The sequence below is a fragment of the Panthera pardus genome, unplaced genomic scaffold, assembly GCF_024362965.1.
Source record: "Panthera pardus isolate Hobbes unplaced genomic scaffold, ASM2436296v1 HiC_scaffold_18, whole genome shotgun sequence".
Lineage (NCBI taxonomy): Eukaryota > Metazoa > Chordata > Mammalia > Carnivora > Felidae > Panthera > Panthera pardus.
This window is the reverse complement of record NW_026526743.1, coordinates 764,161-779,927: the sequence shown is the minus strand read 5'-3', so window position 1 is coordinate 779,927 and position 15,767 is coordinate 764,161. Positions and strand designations below refer to the sequence as shown.

At 55.9% G+C, this 15,767-nt stretch overlaps 1 protein-coding gene across 2 annotated transcripts; it reads right to left on the bottom strand.

The window, feature by feature from the left end:
• On the bottom strand, positions 1-11,282 carry CBLC (Cbl proto-oncogene C). Of its 2 annotated transcripts, XM_019426058.2 has the most exons (12): positions 10,872-11,282; positions 8,865-9,011; positions 8,338-8,494; positions 7,980-8,101; positions 7,706-7,843; positions 6,143-6,230; positions 5,350-5,481; positions 3,578-3,739; positions 3,206-3,265; positions 386-501; positions 188-261; positions 1-79 (listed from the first exon to the last, which is right to left on the bottom strand). In XM_019426058.2, exons 1-11 carry the CDS (start codon positions 11,222-11,224, stop codon positions 252-254), a joined length of 1,485 nt encoding a protein of 494 aa, XP_019281603.2. In that variant the 5' UTR covers positions 11,225-11,282; the 3' UTR covers positions 1-79; positions 188-251. The 2 variants fall into 2 exon arrangements, with proteins under 2 accessions (XP_019281603.2, XP_019281604.2); XM_019426059.2 differs by lacking the exon at positions 3,206-3,265.
• Between the last annotated feature and the right edge of the window lie 4,485 nt (positions 11,283-15,767).

Below are 15,767 nucleotides of genomic sequence, written 5' to 3'. Positions count from 1 at the left end.
GACAGACCAGGCTTGGCAGTTTATTATTCACAAACCCCTTGCAGCCCCTGGGGCTCCCTTTAGCAGCACGTGTGGTGCCCTGCAAGGCAGAAAGAGAGGTGGGTCAGATACTATCCCAGTCAGGTTGGGGGACAGGGCAGGGCCAGGCCGAGGGAACCTGGCCAGCGCTGGGGTGGGGTCGACTCACCGGCCCCCATGCCTGGGCAGCGATCACGGGCCCCACGGGGGCAGCCAGAGGGGTGACTTTTCCTTCAGGAGTTTCTGCAGTGGAGAGAGTTGGAAGAGGGGCTATTAATTTTCTGGAACCAGTGTTTTTCCCTTCTGCCCCCCATCCCATCTTCCTTCAGACCTGGGAGCCCTGGACCCCAGCCGCCTCTCCACTCACCCTGTGGCTCCCTCCCTGGCCTGAGGGTTGGAGGTGATTTCCCATGGGGCTAAGGCCACAGTCTTAATTCTTGGCAAGGATAGAGGGCCCTGAAGTCTGGGGAGGGCCAGAGGTACCTGGAGGGGAGGAGATTAAGAAGTGTCACAGCTGAGCTGCAGCGAACTGTCATTTCATAGGCCCAGATGGTGGTAACACATGGGTGGCTGGGGCCAGGAGGAGGGAGGGACAGCACAACAGTCTCGTCCTTGTCCATGCTGGTTTTTTTTCCCTAGCACCTCTGGCTCGAGTAGGAAGTTCTGTTTGGCCGTCTGTCCGTCCGTCCATTCATCCATCCATCCATCCTTCCATCCATCCATCCTCCCTCCCTCCCTCCATCCTTTCCACTCACCCGTCCATCCATCCATCCGTCCATCCATCCATCCATCCTCCCTCCCTCCCTCCATCCTTTCCACTCACCCGTCCATCCATCCATCCATCCATCCATCCATCCTTCCTCCCTCCCTCCATCCTTTCCACTCACCGTCCATCCATCCATCCATCCATCCATCCATCCATCCATCCATCTCACAAGCATTCCCGGAGCGTCTACAGTGTAGGGCCAGGCACCTTCTAGGCTCTGAAGAGACAGCCATGAACCAGGCAGACAAAATCTCTGTCCTCATGCTGCTGATAAATTTACCGAGCAAAAGACTTACCAAGAGTAATCAGTGCATGAACAAGGAACTATCCACAGAGTATTAAGTGACCTTCAGGGAACTGGAATAGGCCTGGGGAGAGTGGGGGGCGACTGGGGAAGACCTCTTAGAAGGGGGGCGATGGAACACAAGGCTGAGTGTGACAAAGATGTAAGCAGAGGTCCTGTGGTGCGTGGGGGGCTTATGGCCTGTTAGGACAGCAGTAGTCCCGTTGCTGAAAAGGAATTGGGGGGGATGGTAGGAGGTCAGAGAGGTGGAGACGGGTCAGGTCTCCGGGCCCTGTGAGCTGTGGAGGGTATGTTGGCTTTTTCTTGGAGCCCTGGGGGAATTAGTGGGGACTTCTGAGAGGTCAGGGAGGGGTATGATCCAGGTTACGTAACCCAGGCTTGCTGACTTCATCGGGACCTGTGGGGCCCACGCCGGGCTGATTGCCATTCTCCAGGTGGAGACAGCGAGGACGGGAGAGGTCCCCAGTGGCCAGCAAGGGGCCAGGGTCCCGCCCAATGACGATCTTGCTGCCTAGGGGTGGGTTTCTTAGATGGAGAACAGCACACGCAAACCGTACCCACATTGACACTGGCCTTTGCCATGATGCCCATTTCACAGACAAGGGAAGAGAGGCCCACAGGAATGTTGGACAGAGCCACAGAGTCTCGAGCCGCGGGCCTGGGATCCATTCCTGACCCTGTCATTTTAAGCCGATGGCCTCCACATCTCCGAGGCTCGGTGTCCCGTGCTTTACGGCAGGGATCACAACAGTACCCACCTCACGGGGCTGTCATGACGGTCAAAATTAATACACGAAACACAGGGCCGGGTGCCCAGCAATTCAGACACACGTTAACACGTTAACTATGCTCATTACGGCCGTCACTTTGCTGGGAGGCAGGACCCCCCGGGGGCCATCCCTCTTACAGCATGTTTTGAAGAACCAAGGGGGTAGGAGTTGACTGGAATTTGAATCAGGCAGGGTTTGGGGAGAAGAGGAGAGGGCACGCCAGGCGGAGGGCACAGCCCGGGCCAAGGTGTGCCCACGTGGCCGGAGGCGCCCCCCCTCCCCCACCCCCCAGCCTGCCGTCCTGGCCGCGTCCCCCCTCATTGTCCTCTGGGAGCCAGCTGAGTGCCTCCTAATGTTTCCATTTGCCTTGGGCTGCAGGTCTGGATCTGTTTTTAGCTTCCCTGGCTGGTGTCACCGCCACCCCCCTTCCTGCTGGCTCACTTGTTTGCTGCGGTCGAAATAATGTTCCCGGACTTCCTGAGCTGTTTGTTTGAAGACGCCTCTGTATTGATTGAATCTTATGTGTACTAAGCCTAACACAGATGGGCCCCTCCCCAGCAGGCCAGGGTCTCGGAAAATCCTGGGGTAGGAAGTAGGGGGTGGGGAGGAGCAAGAAGGCTGGGGCTTGCTTCCAAGATCAGCAGATAATGGTAGGGTTTTCTAAGCACCACGCCCACCCCCCCATCCCCCCACCCCCCGCCCCCAACACCAGGTTCTCTTGTATCAGCCTGTGAAATTTTGACAGGTACAGTCACCTCTCTGAGCTTTTTCTCCTCTGGAAAATGAGGAGGGGAGCATTTCTTTCATTTTTTGTTTACTTCACAGGGCTGTTGGGAAGGCTCTGTTCCCTGGATTCCTTGAAAACCTATTTACTGAGCACCTACTATGTGCCAGGCACTGTTCTAGACTCTGGAGATCCAACGGAGAAGACGAAGTCCTAACCTTCGGGAGGGTGGCAACCGGCTGACGGTGACAGAAAATTATACGCTTCTGCCAGGTGGTGGAAAGAGCTATGAAAATCAGCAGGGGGTGGGGTGCTATTTTCAATAAAATGGGGGTGATCGGGGAAGGCCGCCCTGGGGAGGAGATGGGAGAGAGCAAGCCTGGGGGACAGGAGACCCGGGCAGAGGGGACAGCTGGTGCAAAGGCCCTGGGATGAGACATGCCTGGGATGCTGGAAGGAGAGCCAGAAAGCTGGCGAGGGGTGGCGTAAGGAAGTGAACAAGAGGGCACAGAGGTGGTGGGTGCCAGATCGCCCAGCACCTGGTCAGTGGGTGCCGAGGGGGAGCGCAGGACCTGGTGCCCCTGAGGGACCCCGGAGCTGAACCAGACCAGCGTCTGACTCACCATTTTCAGCCGGCCTTTAGCTAGGGACACATTCAGCCGAGGGGGTGCTGAGGAAGCCACCTGGGAGTGATGGAGGGTGGGGAGGGGACTGTAAGTTGCCGTTTTCTTCCTACCTACGTGTCCTTCTGCTTAGAGTCCCAGCATTCGGGCACTCTTCCAGGCTTTGGAGATACAACAGAGAATAAGGCAAGGGCCTAACGCTCAGGGGAGTTTCATCTGGAGAAAGCCAGAGCCCCAGACCCTTGGGAAAGCAAAAGTCCAGGCCCCCAGGACCCGACTCCTGTCACTAGCCCCCTCCTCCCTCAGACCCAGGATCCAGGTTGCTGACCCTTCCTCCCTCAGACCCAGAGGGCCCTGCCTGGCCCTGCTTACCTGCCCCAGCTCCTCGTCCCCATCTTCCTGGTCACTGCTGGACCTCAGGTACTCGGCAGCGGCCGTGGCTTCCTCTGGCTTCCCTTGAAATTGATGGATACTCACGGCCTCTTGGCCCTTGATCTCACCGCGGCAGAAGGGGCACGTCTGGCTTTCAAAGTGCTGGGGGTGGGATGGGGAGGGATATAGGGTCAGGGTCTCCCTGTCCCTAGGGCCACAAGGGCCCTCTTGTCCCTTAGGACCACAAGGGCCTTCCTCCCCACCAGAGGGATGTGCTGAGGACAGATGGAGGGAAACAGAGGGAGAGGAGTCAGGCAGAGAGGGGCTGGGAAGTGCAGGACTGACGGGAAGGGGGGCGGGAGCCAAATGGGGTCCGGAGGGGCACAGAAGCAGATAGCCCAGGGGAGCCGGGTGTTGTTGGGGTCTCAGCTGTCCACGGTGATGATGCTGTTGCCTAGGAATGCCTGAGCACTGGCCTGGGCCCATGTTAATCGTGGGGAGCCCCACAGACATCCGCCCCCCTACCACCGCTGGGGCCAGCCTTGTTGTGGTTCCACCGGCCCCTGTGGGTCTTAGGATCATAGGACCCACCTCATCAACAACCACCCGTGAGCTCTGAAGACCAAGATCGATTACCCATAGGTCCTGGGGGGTACGTGGCCTGCCTGGGGCCACACGGTGAGGTCCCAGGTAGAGACGGAGGGAAGACACACGCACCAGGGGGGCTCTGCCTTTATTAGGGGCTGAGTGGGGGGGGGGGGGTACCTTGGAATTCATGGGCTCATTCTCTATTGGTGAATTTAAGGCATTGGGGTGTGGGAAGGGAAAAGCGGGGTCACTTAAGGGGTCAGCTGGCTAGGTTTTCCCGGGCTGTTTTTCTTTCTTTCTTTCTTTCTTAAAAAAAATTTTTTTCCCCAATGTTTATTTATTTATTTTGAGAGAGAGACAGACACCCAGAGCATGAGCCGGGGAGGGGCAGAGGGAGCAGGAGACACAGAATCCGAAGCAGGCTCCAGGCTCTGAGCTGTCAGTACGGAGCCCGACGCGGGGCTCGAACTCACGAACCGCGAGATCGTGACCTGAGCCGAAGTTGGAGGCTTAACCAACTGAGCTACCCAGGCGCCCTTTCCTCCCACCCCCACTCCGGGTTTTCTTAAAGGGGAACTTCATGTGGGGTGGCCTGTTTCCTTATTCGGGTCATTTTGCTAGGACCTGCATCCTCCAGCCCTACAGTGGGGCAATGTGTATTCAAGAATGTCCTTGAGACGCATGCCTCAGCCATCACAAGCTTGCAAACACTTCCATTACAATCACAAAGCTTCCCGTCAGGCACCTACCATACACAGGGGCCACTGCCCTCTTTCCCCAAGGGCTTGGATCCTCACCATGGCTCTTGGGAGGTGACTACTATCAGCCCGGTTCTCCCGAGGAAGAGGTTGAGGCTCAGAGAGGTGAAGCCACTGGCCCCAGGTCACCCAGCCAGGGAACAAGGAGCCCTTTCCGCTAATAAGGAAGCCAGAGAACGAAAAGCGGAGGCGAGAGATGTAGGGTAAGACGGAGACAGAGACACAGAGGCGGACACGTGGGCTCCTGTTCACTGCTCCCAAGTGACCCTCAGCCAATCTCTGCCTCTCCCCGGGCCTCAGTTTCTCCATCTGATCCATGAGGCGTGATCCCTCATGCTAGGGACTTCTAGCATGAAGGTGGAAGCTGGGGGGGGGGGGCAGTGGGTGGGGGGAGACTGGGCGGGAAGGCAGGGCGGTCGGACCCACCTGCCAGGTAGCCAGGCAGCTGCCACAGAGCAGGTGTCCACATGGCTTGATTTTCACGTCCTTGTCCCTCTCGGTACAGATCTTGCAGAGCTCAAACGTGGAGTCCATGGCCCAGTACAGCTTCAGCTGCTCCTAGGAGGCCGGAAGATGGGGAGGATGGAGAGGGGTGGTGTTAGCCATGGGGATCCAAGTCAGGCCACAGGACGAAAGTCCCGAACGTCCGTGCCAGCCCCGAACCCTCCTAAGTCCAAGGCCGTGTATCCGGCGGCCTCCTACCTGTACCTGCCTATGAGACTTGTTCCCTGGGGTGGTCTCTATGTAGGGTTGCCAGACTGAGCAGCTAAAAATACAGGATGTCCTGTTATGTTTGATTTTTAGGTAAACAATGAACCTATTTTGGGGTTTAAGTATATCCCAAGGGTTCTGTGGGATATACTTATACCAAAAGATTTCCTTTGTCGTTTCTCCCTCGCCCGTGGGGTGGCTGTGAAGACTACACTGATACAGGGTCAAGTGCATTAGCCATTCTGACAACCTCAGCAGTATCATTTCCTGGTTTAATCCCCACAAAACTCCCCGGGGAAGGGGCAGGACGAGCTGTCTTTTCCAGAGAAGGAACAGAGGCCCAGAGAGGTCAAGTGATTTACCCCCAGGTCATGTGGCCACCGCACCAGCACGGAAACCCACAGCCTCTGGGATTCTAGGCCTGAGTCTCTAGGGAGAGAACTCCTGCGTTAAGGCCCTCGGGGGGCACAGTACACAGGGACAGGGACAGGACAGGCCTGGGCCTCACCTCCGACACATGGATGCGCTGATGGGGTTCCATCTGGCAGAGTTCAGTCAGGTCTGGGTTGTGGTTCTTCCCATCTGGGTAGAGGAAGCTGGGCGAAGGAAAGACGGGGGTACCGAGGGCCGTCTGATACTCCTCACCCCAGACATGGGCCCAGAGCCCCCCGGATGAGCATCGCTCCCAAACCCATCCTTGGCCTGGGGATCTTTTCCCTCCCCTCTCCTCAAATTGGGACTTTCCAGGGCAAGCTGTGACTCCTCAGGCCCCGGGGCAGGGCCGTGTCCCCTCAGATTCCCCAAAAAGGGCACACGAGACCTTGGTGGCTGAAGCTCTGGAAACACAAACTCAGATCAACAAGAACCAGGAAACTGATTACATCCTAGGCTTTGACCTCCCAGAGTACCCCCCCCCGTCCCTGTCCTCGAGTGTTCAGGCTCAAGCAGAAGACATCTTTGGGGCGCCTGGATGGCTCAGTTGGTTAAAACATCCGACTCTTGATTTCAGCTGAGGTCATGATCCCAGGGTCGTGGGTGCCTAAGTACAAGCCTGGGATGTGCTGTATAGAGAACATACGGGTGTCAGATGAGCCTCGTTGAGACGCAAGCTCACTGTGAAAGTATCAGCTATATATATATTAAAACATGGTTTGTTTGTTTTTTTTTTTTTTTTAACGTTTATTCATTTTTTGAGACAGAGAGAGACAGAGCATGAACGGGGGAGGGTCAGAGAGAGGGAGACACAGAATCTGAAACAGGCTCCAGGCTCTGAGCTGTCAGCACGGAGCCCGACGCGGGGCTCGAACTCATGGACCGCGAGATCATGACCTGAGCCGAAGTCGGCCGCTTAACCGACTGAGCCACCCAGGTGCCCCTAAAACATGTTTTTAAATGTTCATTTATTTTTGAGAGAGAGAAGGGGGGGGGGCGAGCAGGGGAGGGGGAGAGAGAGAAGGAGACACAGAATCCGAAGCAGGCTCGGGGCACGGAGCTGTGAGCACAGAGCCCGACACGGGGCTGAAACTCACGAACTGTGAGATCACGACCCGAGCCGAAGTCGGACGCTTAACCGACTGAGCCACCCAGGCGCCCCTCAACTGTATATTTAACAAGGTGTCTTCAGACAGAGACACACAAAAAGGTTACTATTGGTTACCAATCAGGTAGCAATTGGTTGACAAAAAAGTGACCAGATGGGGCGCCCTGCTGGCTCGGCAGGTACAGCATGTGAAGATCTCTGGGTCGTGAGTTCAAGCCCCACGTTGAGTGTGGAGCCTACTTAAAATTAAAAAAAAGAAACAGCAAAATTCCAATAGGCCAGTGAAGCCAATTCCCCACACGCTTCTCAGAGCTGCCTGGAGCCCACGTAGCAGCTTTCTCTGAACTGGAAAAGGCGCCCCTTCCTCTGGACCCTCGTCTGCCACCTACCGGAACACCATGGTATTGCAAATTTATAACGTGGGCCGAGTGAATTGCGCGCCCTCAGAGCGATCTGGGGCCGGGTGCAACGTGCACCGCCTTTCCAAGTGCATTCTGCCGACACCCTCCACCTGCCAGGACGGCGACTCACAAGCCTTCCTTTTGTCCGTCCAGGAGTGTCTGGAACAGGGGCTTGTTGAGAGAAATGGTCTGCAGGATGCTGCCGTCTGAGTTCACGAATCCAATGGCCCATTGTCCCAGGTGAGTGCAGCTGGGCCGGAAGATGTAGCTGGCGGGAGAGGTTGGTGAGGGGGTGAGGGTGCGATCGCCGCTGCCCCATCTGGGAATTCCCATCCCCTCATTCCGCTGGGGATCCGGGTGTCTAAGTCCTTGTCCTTTATAACCTAGCTTCCTGGCCCTTTTACCTGCCTGGCTTGTCTCTGCAGGCCTGCAGACGCGCTTGAACCTCATCGTATGTGAGGAAGGCCACGTAGCCCGGGTGGTTGACCGCCAGGAGCTGCCAGTTCTTGAGGAGTGTCGGCCAAGGCTGGAGCGGGGCAGCGCTGGGGTCACGGAGGGGCCGAGCAAGGCACACCTAGTGCCTCCCGGGGTCTCGGAACCCAGCCACGTTGCTTACATCCGTCGTGGGCCTCGGGCATCTCGTACACAGAAGACCCCAGACGCTCCCTTCCCCGGGACCCCAGGAGTCTGAGATCCCGGCCCCCTCTTCCCTCAGACCCATGTTCCCAACCTCTCCTTCCCCCAGCCCTGGCCTTCCCTGACCTGGAAGAGCCTGGTAAAGATGTCAAACTCGAAGATGGACACGTGGCCGCTGCAAGTGAGGTTGATGGTGGAGCGCAAGGCCAGGCCCGTGGAGCCTGATTCCACCGGGTGGCAGGTGCACAAGATGGTCTCAAACTCAGTCCAGGTCAGGACACAACTGTAAGGGGGGGGGGGGGAGCACACAGCTGAGGCCTCCAGGAACCTAGCATGGGAGGGCCTCTAGGGAGGAGGGGCCGGGGGCAGGACATCTGGGTCTGAGGGAGGAGGGGCCGGGGGCAGGACATCTGGGTCTGAGGGAGGAGGGGCTGGGGGCAGGACATCTGGGTCTGAGGGAGGAGGGGCCGGGGGCAGGACTCCTGGGTCTGAGGGAGGAGGGACGGGGGTGGGGGCACAGAGCAGGCAGGTGGACTCCTGGATGTGAGGGAGGAGGGGCTGGGGGGCGGGGCTGCCTGGACTCCTGGGTCCCCGGGCAGGGACAGGATGAGGCTCCAGGAACTTCGGGGCCCCGGGGACAGGTGCTCACTCACCGGGCGCCACAGTGCCCCCTCCAGAAGCTGTGGGCTGGGGCCTTGGCGAGCTGGTACGTGTGTCCACAGTACTTTCCGCCGGGGAAGAGCGCACTCAGTTCCGCATGCATGTAGCGGAAGATGAGGGCCAGCTTGGCCAGCTGTCGCCTGCAAGGATGGGCTCTGAGGGCCTGGGCTGGACCTGGGGGCTCGCGCTGGCACCTGTGCCTGCTGTGGGGGACTCTACCCACAGGGACCAGGCCCCCCAGGCTCTGGCAGGGTGGAGTCCATCCCGAGACAGCCTATCACAGTCCTGACGCCTCCCCTCTGCGAGCCTCGGTTTCCTCCTCTGGGAAGGAAAGGGAGGCGCTGCCCACCAGCCCAGCCAGCCCCCAGCCTCCACCTGCAGCCCCACCGGGGCTGCAGGAGAAGCCCGGCCTCATCCGGCCTTGAACCAGCTCTGCGGGATTCCTGACATCTGTTGTAGCCCACCAGTGCTGAGGGCTTTGACCGTGGTCTTGGAGCAGGTTGTGCTTGGGGGCCTTCTTGTTTTTAGCAGCACAGAGCGGGGGGCCCCCCGTGTTTCCTTCTGCCAGCTGCCTCCTCGGGGTACTGGTCGGGACGTGGGGAGCAGCAAAGGGGAGCTCTGACACTCAGCTGTGTCATTTTGGGGAGGTTCCTTTTTCTCCCCCCTTGAGTCTCAGTTTCCTCAACTGTGAAATGGGCATGAGTGCGGGATAAGTACAGCCCCTGTCTTAAGAGGGAAGCTAAGAGGATTCTTCCATATCTCATGAGTCAATGCCCAGCGACACCTGGCATGCAGTTGGCACTCAGTACGTGTTAATTATTATTAGTTTGTATTATTTTATTTTATTTATTTTTTAAATATATGAAATTTATCGTCAAATTGGTTTCCATACAGAGTTTGTATTATTTTAAATGTATATTTAATTTTGAGAAAGGGAGAGCATGAGCAGTGGGGGGGGGGGGGGGGAGCGGAGAGAGCGGAGGACAGAGGATCCGAAGCGGGCCTTGAACTCAAGAACCACGAGATCATGACCTGGGCTGAAGGTGGATGTTTAACCGACGGAGCCACCCAGGCGCCCCCAGGCGTGAATGTCTTAAGAGCCAATTCTGCATGCCAGAATAATTGTAACTGTGCCTTGGCATTTTCATTTGAAACACAGATAATGTTGTTATGAAGGGCATTCTTTTGATCACTTCCTTATAACAGTTTGGGTATTATAGTGACCTTTAAAAAATGATGGGTAGGTAAGTAGTGTGGCCTACACATTTCATTTCAGGATGAATCTAAGGAGACATTACGAAGTTTTTCCCGGACATGGTTGAGAGCTTCCTGGTCCACACCTTGTTTTGTTCTGGGCTCTAGACCCCAAGCCTCGGCTACTCCTGTCACTCAGGAGCCCCTTCCCCAGAGTTTAGAGGAGGAGGCTACAGACAAGCCCTAGGTCCTGAGCTAGCTATTCTCAGGAACCAAGACGGGGGGGGGGGGGGGGGGGGGGGGGGCGGAAGGGCGCGGCTGTGTGTCCCCCTAGGCAAAGGAGGTGATGGGGATGTCAGTTCACCCCCTCCTCCTGCAAGAAGCTCCCTGGGGTCCCCGCATTCTCAGGATGTGCGTCTAGGCCTCTGGGAGAGTCGGGCAATTTGAAGAGGGCTGCTGGGTGGCCAGGAAAGAGGGGACATGGGGGGGTGGGGTTAAAGGCATAGGTGCCCAAAGAAAGAAAAATCTGGCTGGCTCAGTTTTCCAGGTTCCCCCAGGGAAGGGGGTTCTGACCTGGACTTCTGGGTCTGAGGGAGAAGGGACTGGGGGCTCTGGACCTCTGGGTCTGAGGGAGGAGGGGGCTGGGGGCTAGATTCCTGGGTCTGAGGGAGGAGGGGCTGGGGCAGGAATCCTGGGTCTAAGGGAGGAGGAGCTGGGCGTCTGGACCCCTGGGTCTGAAGGAGGCCGGCGCTGGGGGCCCGGACTCGCGACCCCACCTTTTTCCTGGGGCAGGAGCCGCGGCTCACCTGAGTCCGGAGCCCTCCCGGAAGAGCTCGTCATTGGCACTCCTCCGACCCTGGGGTGCCAGCAGTGCCGCCACCTGCCTGCTCTTGGCCTCCAGGTTGTTAAGGTAGACGACGAGGAAGTCCCGCGCACCGCCGGGACCCTCGGGGCCGCCTCGGTCGGCCGCCCGCCGTGCGTGGGCCACCTCGCGCAGCAGCTGCGCGGTGCGGGGCAGCAGGTCCCGCATCGAGGGGGGACTGGAGGCAAGCCGGGGGTCCCCGAAGTGCTCTTCCAGGCGTTCCAGCAGCCTCACCGCCCGGCCGAGCGCGCGGGCCTCTTCCCGCTGCCGCCCCCAGGGGGCTGCCACCGCGGCCATGGGTCCCAGGGCTTCCTGGGAGGTAGGCGTGCGGCTGGGAGAGGTGCGGCCGGGCCCAGCCCAGGGTGGGGGCGGGGCCGGGCGCCAAAGGTGAGGGGGCGGGCCCAGCCCAGGGTGGGGGCGGGGCCGGGCGCCAAAGGTGAGGGGGCGGGCCCTGGAGAACCGGGGAGGGGACCGCAGGTACCGGTGTCTCCCAAGGGGGCGGAGCCTGGGGGATCTGGCCCCTGGGTTCCGAGAGATGGGGTTCCAAGTCTGCTCCCCCCGGGGCGCCTGGGTGGCTTGGTCGGTTGGGCCTCCGACTTCGGTTCGGGTCATGATCTCACAGCTCGTGGGTTCGAGCCCCGAGTCGGGCCCTGTGCGGACAGCTCGGAGCCTGGAGCCTGCTTTGGATTCTGTGTCTCCCTGTCTCTCTGCTCCTCCCCTGCTCTCTCTCTCTCTTACACACACAGACACACACTCTCTCTCTCTCAAAAATAGATAAACATTAGAAAACAAAAAAAGAAAGTCTGCTCCCCTAAAGAGACCTGGATGGGGTGGCTTTGGGGGGCGGAGACGAGAAGAGACTCTTCCATGGGCAGGAAGTGCAGGTACGATGCCTGGGCCCCTTCTGGGACCGGCTGGAGGCTGAAGTCTCCAGGTTGCATTGGAGGAAGGGTTCAGAGAGACCCGAGACTTTTGTGGGGGGTGGGGGTAGGGCTGGGGGCTTAGTTATCCAAACTCTGCAGGGAGGTGAGTCCGGGAGGGAGCCCTCCTGAGTCTCTTGGACCCAGGTTTGGATCTTTGGCTGTGGCATAGGATTAAGAGCACTGAACTTTCTGGGAGGAAAGGTCAGGGAGATAGTTCGATGCCTTTGTCCCCGACAGGGAAAGCGTACATTACCAGGTCCCTTGGTCCCCTGCGAGCAGGGGCTGGGTGCCTGAGGGAGCAGGAATTGGGCAACATCATTCCTGCGGCCCCACGTGAGGGGCCAGCGGGAAATCAGGCTAGAGTTGAGACACCCAGACTTGCAGAGGAGGTAGGCCGCTGGGTCCTCCAGGGGATCAGGTGGGAGGGTGGGGTTCAAGGGTGCGGGGATCCAGGTGCGTCTGGCAGGCTCGTGGCTGGAGGAGCGTGGTTTTGTCCCCAACCTGCAGCATATCAGCTCTCCTCTGACTGTGCGCCGGGACCGCCACCCGGGGGCGCCCAGGGCCGGGCCATCCCTGAGCCCCAGGCATCCCTTTGAGGTGGGGGAAGGGAAAGGGGGTTTAGGATGAGAACGGACCCTCTCCTTCCAACACCCTTTCCTACTCAGCCCGCATCCCCTCCTAGAACCCGAGAATGCTTCGCCTAACGGGATCCTCGATGGTGGTATCTCTCCGCCCTGGCAGAGACCGGGTCTTTGCAGCAAAGATGGTGGGGTCTGCCTTCCAGCTCCTTGCGTTTCTGCCCTCTGCGCCTGTTTCCTCTTCCAGCAATAGGATGAGAAGCCTCTGGCCTGGCAAGAATTCAGATTTTTGACGATGCTAAGTGTCGATGAGGAGCTGACGGAAGTGTAAGTGGACAAATTAGTTGCACTAATTAGTTGGAGGGAGCATTTGTGTAACACCCATCAGACCTTGGACAGGGCACGTCCATTGCCGTCTACACCTGCTAGGGCTGGGGCTCCTAAACACATTTGCTTATATCGGGACATTACATACACCTGCCAAAGGAAAAAAAACAACAACAAAACCCAGTTTCACACGGTAATCCTTACCCTGACTATGTGCATGCGTTACAATAGCTTCTGTTCTGTTTAATTCCATTTCATTAAGGGGAAACTTGTGTCTACAGCCCACTAAATTGGTTTCGCAACCCACTAATGGATCTTGTTGGGCAGTTTGAAAAATCCTGCCCTGAGAAACTCCAAGAGACGTGTTCAGGGATGTTAATTGCAGCCTTGCCGGAAATGGAGAAAACTGGAAACAAGGTAAGTCCATCACCAGGAGGGATGAATAAATTGTGATGTACTCTCACAAAGGCCTCCCACACAGAAGTTCAAATGAATGAACTGAATGCACATGTCAATAGTGTGAGTCATAAAAACAGACTGATGAGAGCACTGGGTTGAAGAATGCGCCCCACCCCCAAATTCAAGTCCCTTCGAACCTTATTTAGAAATGGAATGTGACCTTATTTAGAAATGGAGTGTTCGTGGATGTCATCAAGTTAAGATGAGGTCACACGATTAGGGTGGGCCGTAAATCCAACGTGATTGGAAATTTGGACACAGACACAGGTACCTACACGGAAGAAAACCGCATGATGTCAGAGGCAGAGATTGGAGCCAAGGAATGTGAGGAATTGTTGGCAAACACCTGAAGGTAGGAAGAGGCAAGGAAAGATCTTCCTCTAGAGCCTTCAAAGAGAGTATAGCCCTGCCAACATCTTGGTTTGGAGTTTCTACTTTCCAGAATTGGGAGAAAATAAATTTCTGGGTTTTTTTTTTTTTTTAATTTTACGTTTACTTATATTTGAGAGACAGAGCATGAGCAGGGGAGGGGCAGAGAGAGAGGGAGACACAGAATCCGAAGCAGGCTCCAGGTTCTGAGGTGTCAGCACAGAGCCCGACATGGGGCTCGAACCCACAAACCGTGAGATCCTACCCTGACGTTGGATGCTTAACAGACTGAGCCACCACCCAAGTGCCCTAAATTTCTGTTGCTTTAAGCCACTCCATTTGTGGTCCTTTGTTACAGCACCCCTAGGAAACTAATACAATGAGTAAAAACAAATCCCAGAAAAACAAGCAAGCAAACAAACAAATAAACAAACAAACGAGAAAACACAAGTACAGAAGGATTACAGCACAGTGTCATTTATACCAGGCTTGAAAACATGCAAAACCTGTGCTATATATTATTTGAGGATACATCTGTATGTGATAATAGTAGGAAAACATGAAATGCAGAGTGTGGCAAAGGGAAAGCGTGGGCTCTAAGAAGGACGTCATATCATTAACGCTTTAATTTGAAAAATCTGGATCTGCTACGGCAAAGTGGCTAAGAGTGCATCTAGCCACATAGTGGATACAAAAACAGTGAATGATAGGGAAAGATCCGCAAGGTCATTATCAGTCAGATGAAAATCAAAACTACAGTGAGATACCACTTCACACCTACTAGGCTGGCTGTCCTGGAAAAGACAGGCAGTAAGTGTTGGAAAAGCTGTAGAGGCATTGGAACCCTCATACACTGCTGGTGGGAATGTAAAAACGGGGCAGCTGCTTTGGAAAACAATTCGGCGTGTCCTCAAAATAGAGGACACAAAGAGAGTTTCTCGACGGCAACATAGAGTTACCGTATGACCCAGCAATCCCACTCCTATGCATATATATTCCAGAGAACTGAAAACATACATCCACGCAGATATTTGTGGAAACAACCTAAATGCCCATCAACTGGCAGGTGGGTCAATTAAAAGCAGGGTACCTGTGCAGTGGAAGATTGTTTGGCCATTAAAGGAACAAAGTACAGGGGCTCCTGGGTGGCTCAGTTGGTTGAGTGTCTGACTCTTGATTTCGGCTGAGGTCATGATCTCACGGTTCATCAGATGGAGCCACATGTCAGGCTGAGCGCTGACAGAGCAGAGCCTGCTTGGGATTCTCTCTGTCTGTCCCGCCCCCTCTCATGCTTGCTTTTGCGCTCTCTCTGTCTCTCAAAATAAATAAATAAACAACAACAACAAGGAATGAAATACTGATACATGCTACATTATGCCAAGTGAAAGAAGCCAGTCACAAAATGCCATATACTGAAGGATTAAATTTATATAAAATGTTCAGAAGAGGAAAACCTATAGAGACAGAAAGTATATTAGGGGTTGCCTAGGGCTGAAGGGGGTTGGGAAGAAATAGGGAGTGACTAGTAGTGGGTATGGGGTTTCTTTTGGGGGTGAAGACACGTGTTTTTTTTTAATTTTTTTTTAACGTTTATTTATTTTTTTTTTGAGACAGGGAGAGACAGCATGAACGGGGGAGGGTCAGAGAGAGAGGGAGACACAGAATCTGAAACAGGGTCCAGGCTCTGAGCTGTCAGCACAGAGCCTGACGCCAGGCTCGAACTCAGGGACCTGAGATCATGACCTGAGCCGAAGTCGGATGCTTAACCGACTGAGCCACCCAGGCGTCCCAAGACAGGTTTTTATATTGATTGTAATGATGATCGCACAGCTCTTTGAATTTACTAAAACCATTGAATTGTACCCTTTAAATAGCTGAGTTGCATGGTGTATACATTATATCTCAATAAAGCTGTTTAATTTAAAAAGTTTATTTTGTGAGAGAGAGAGAGAGGGAGGGAGAGTGAGCAGGAGAGGGGCAAGAGGAGAGGAGAGAGAGAGATCTCAAGCAGGCTCCATGCTGTCAGAGCAGAGCCCAGCTCAGGGTTCAGTCCCACCAACCGGGAGATCATGACCTGAGCCGAAATCCAGAGTCAGTAGCAGCTAAACCAACAGAGTCACCCAAGTGCCCCTCAATAAAGCTTTTTAAAAAGTGGAGGCCAGAGGCGCCTGGGTGGCTCACCAG

What these genes read in the sequence shown, in the direction of transcription:
- CBLC (XM_019426058.2), bottom strand. Translation starts at nt 11,224, where the DNA reads ATGGCCGCGGTGGCAGCCCCCTGGGGGCGGCAGCGGGAAGAGGCCCGC. An exon ending in TCTTTACCAGGCTCTTCCAG is followed by an intron (nt 8,102 to 8,337) that starts GTCAGGGAAGGC and finishes GCCCCGCTCCAG; the next exon opens with CCTTGGCCGACACTCCTCAA. An exon ending in TGCAGAGACAAGCCAGGCAG is followed by an intron (nt 7,844 to 7,979) that starts GTAAAAGGGCCA and finishes CTCTCCCGCCAG; the next exon opens with CTACATCTTCCGGCCCAGCT.